The 3,960-nt window shown below is 34.5% G+C and overlaps 1 protein-coding gene across 1 annotated transcript; it reads left to right on the top strand.

Moving 5' to 3' along the window:
• Positions 1 to 703: 703 nt before the first annotated feature.
• On the top strand, positions 704 to 1,486 carry LOC128263941 (uncharacterized). The gene has a single exon (XM_052999215.1). It carries the CDS (start codon positions 704 to 706, stop codon positions 1,484 to 1,486), a length of 783 nt encoding a protein of 260 aa, XP_052855175.1.
• Positions 1,487 to 3,960: the final 2,474 nt, after the last annotated feature.

Raw genomic sequence — 3,960 nt, 5'->3', positions numbered from 1 at the left:
ATCGCCAGGAAAACCAAAGGGTTATCGAAACGAAATGGGTGCTTCGAACAAAATATTTACCTGACGGAAGGGTAAATTGCCGTAAAGTTCGCCTGGTTGCTAAAGGATTCACCCAACGCGAAGGCATTGACTACGATGAGACCTACTCCCCAGTGTCCAGAATGAGCTCGATTCGAATTGTAATAGCTCTAGCTGCAGAACTCGGACTGGATCTTCATCAATTTGACTTCAACAGCGCCTATTTGAATGGAGAAATTGAGGAAGAACTTTACATCAGCGTTCCACCTGAATTCCAAGAAATCTTGACTGCTAAAGAGAAAGAAATGTATGGACCTAAAAAGGTGTGCAAGCTAAAAAAGGCTCTATATGGCCTAAAGCAAATTGGACGTCAGTGGTACAAAAAGCTAGATAGTAAGCTCAAAGAACTGAACCTTAAGCCACTCGCCGCCGACAAATGCGTGTACCTGAAGAACGAACAAAACGGAATCCTGATCGTATCGCTTTACGTAGATGACCTCATAATTGCGACAAATAACACCCAAATGCTTTTAAAGTGAAGCGCGAATTATCCAGCAAGTTCCAGATGAAAGATTTGGGTAAACTAGCGTATTGCTTGGGCATCGAGTTTAAACAAAACAAAGACAAATCAGAGTTTACCATGGGTCAGCCAAAATATGTTGCAGATATTCTCAAACGGTTCAATATGGAGAATTGTAAGCCCGTAAATACACCGATCAACACGAATGAAAAATTGTCAACTGAAATGTGTCCAAAAACCGAAAACGAGAAAGAAGAAGTTTCCAGCGTGCCGTATCAGAGTTTAATAGGAGCCCTAATGTGGTTGGCAGCATCAACACGTCCTGATATTGCATTTGCAGTGAGTGCCTTGAGTCAATACAATACAAACTTTGGAAAACAACATTGGATTGCTGCGAAACGGGTATTACGTTACCTAAAAGGTACTCAGGACTATTGCCTGGTTTACAAACGAAGTGGCAAAGACCTTGTAGGCTACGCCGATGCTGACTGGGCCGCCAACATTGACGATCGCAGATCTTTTTCAGGTTTGGCTTTTAAGTTTGCAGGTGCAGCAATATCCTGGGAATGCCGGAAGCAACGGACGGTTGCATTGTCGAGCACAGAAGCAGAGTATATGGCTCTGTCCGACTCCTCAAAGGAAGCTGTTCATCTCAGAAGCTTTCTACAAGAAATTTTGGGCCAACTGAAGTCGACCATTATCTACAACGACAATCAAGGAGCTGGCCAACTTACACGCAACCCCGTGTTCCACAAACGCACCAAGCATGTTGACATCCGTCACCATTTCATCCGAGAGCTGGTTGAAGAAGGAACTATTTCAGTAAACTACATTCCAACGACCGAGATGCCAGCAGACATATTAACAAAGGGACTCAGCGCTTCAAAACACAATACCTGCAAGACAGCCTTGGGTATGCGTCTAGTCGATCAACGCCTTACCAATTGAGGGGAAGTATTGGAAATACAATTGGCACGGTATCGCATACCGAACTATCGATAGTAAAGTCTAATGTAACTTCTCTAACGATCGTACTGTTCTTCCTTCTTCTGTCCACCGCTATCGCCAACGAATGTGTAAAGCTTAATCTGTATCAATTATCTCTGTAATAAAACTATTATACTCAAGCTAAATTACAACATTAATACGTTAATATATCGAATGAGAGTTCCGAATCATTTGATATAATATATTTCGGAAATTAAGAAGTCAGTATATTTTCGTGCAGTTATGTATTCTAATATCTTATGTCTACATTAGTGTAGTATTTATTATTAATTTTAATGGTGCCATTAAAGGTTATTAAATATGACCCATCTAAATGAGTGTCATTAACTGAATTTTCTCCGTTTATAAAATGGCTTCTTCTTGGATTATTTATTATTCTTTCTCTTATTTTATTACATAAAGATTTTTATCCATTTAGTAATCTGGTTAAAACAAAGAATCTTCTGGGTTTAATGTGCAATAGTTGCTAACAATTCCGTCTTAATATTAGACATTACATAAAACTTATTTTCACATTTTGCGACATGATTATGATTAACAATTTTCCATCACTGTGAAACTCACAACGGTCGCTAATTATAGGGTATTTAAAATATATAATAATAAGATCTTGGTGCCAAAGCAAGTTTATATCCAATAGATCAGTAATAATAACAGGTTTTTGTTCATGTTTGATAAATTTCCATGTGTCATCATGTTTAGAATTTTTGTTTGAAAACATCTATTGTTTGCTAATGTAATTGTGTCCATTAAATTCATAATACCGTAAGTCAGCAAACGAAGGCGGTGTTTTCTGAGTGGAATTTCTTGACCTTTAAAGGCGGTTTTAAAGATGTCAGATAAAGTTTTTATTTCTTTAAATATTTTGGAACTAATAACGAATTGATCGTTATTGTTTTTATCAAATCATCATTTTATTTTGAACTGTTATGAAATCATCATGATCTGGTGTTCCTGCTATCCATTTCCAAATTGTGCCTGACTCATTATTGCCTCTTTTTGATCTAGTGGGTATTATTTGAGAAATAAGTATTTTTAAAATTTTTAAATCGTGGTGTATTTCCCATTGTGAATTCTAAACGTTATGACTGTTTAAAAATTCTGTTCCAAGAGTAATAATATCTTTATAAAAACTCAAACTAGTTATATGAAATAAACTATGATTCATAAATGAGGACTTATTTGGTATGGTTTGTATAATCCATAATTTCGGATTTGGCCGTAGATAATAGCAATAATAAGTACATTATGAATTCATTATCTGGAATTTAAGATAAGTAATTTTTTTTAAATTTAAATTTAAATTTTTAAATTAATCTTTATGAATCGTACGGTTTCTGTATAAATAATAACTATATTAGGATGATTTTCCTTAACTACCTGTTTTTTATATCTAGAATTAAGCTTATTTCTTTGCCCGTGTTTCTTTTCGTAAATTATTTTTCCTACATGATAGTCCTTTTCTTTTCTGACTTTACTATGAAAATGTACCATTTTATCCTGTGCTTGCTTTAACAATTGGGGAGTTTTATCGTGTTTGATTTTATTAAATAATATATCATACGGTCGTTGATTGGTAATAGAGTGAATTGGTAAGTTGTATTTTTGTGCTGTTCTAATTACTATTTCGAAATAATCAACTAAGTTAAGTCATCTCTAATGCAACGTGCAATTTCTGTTAAAGTAGAGTGTGGCCTTTCAATTTGTCCGTTGGAAGTACTATGTCGAGGATCTGCATAAAATAAAGATATCCCGTTTCTTTTGTGCAAAAGATTTAAATTGGGATGAAGAAAACTTGGTTCGTTATCTATCATCAAGGTTTTGGCTAATGGGAAATGTTGCAGAATCTCTGAAACTTTGTTTTCTATATTTATTTATTTGGGATTTCTTTTACGACTAAAAATTTTGAATATGAATCTATACAAGTGATAAATATAAGATTTTGGGAGTAATAAATGTCAATATGCAAACTTTCACCTTCTCTATCCGAAATAGGAATTTGCACTGGATGTCTGTTATATTTGTTCTGATTGCAGATTGTGCAATTCTTAACAAACTCCGTTAGTTTTTGATATAAGTTAGGCCAATAATATAGCCGGTTAATTTGTTTATAATTTTCATCAAGCCCTCTGTGTGCTCGACAATGCGTTTCTGTTATTATAAGCGATCTGTCTTCAGCGTTTTCTACGTCTTGGACAAATATTCTAGTAAATAAAAATTTATTTATAAAATTATCCTTAAGTGGTTTTTGAATTATATAAAAGTCTTCTAAGCTACAATGAACTCCGATTGTTATATTAGGTGGAATGTATTCTTTTAAGATAGCTATTAAATTTTCCGGAGTGTCATACTCTATTATGTGTCTAGTATTTCCGAACACATTAATTGTTGCTTAAACTGGTTTAAGGGTTTTC

The sequence above is a fragment of the Drosophila gunungcola genome, unplaced genomic scaffold (genome assembly GCF_025200985.1).
Source record: "Drosophila gunungcola strain Sukarami unplaced genomic scaffold, Dgunungcola_SK_2 000028F, whole genome shotgun sequence".
In the NCBI taxonomy this organism is placed as follows: Eukaryota; Metazoa; Arthropoda; class Insecta; order Diptera; family Drosophilidae; genus Drosophila; species Drosophila gunungcola.
This window is presented reverse-complemented; position numbering and strand designations above follow the sequence as displayed.

Excerpts from the sequence above, each read along its gene's own strand:
- LOC128263941 (XM_052999215.1), top strand. The coding sequence starts at position 704 with ATGGAGAATTGTAAGCCCGTAAATACACCGATCAACACGAATGAAAAA.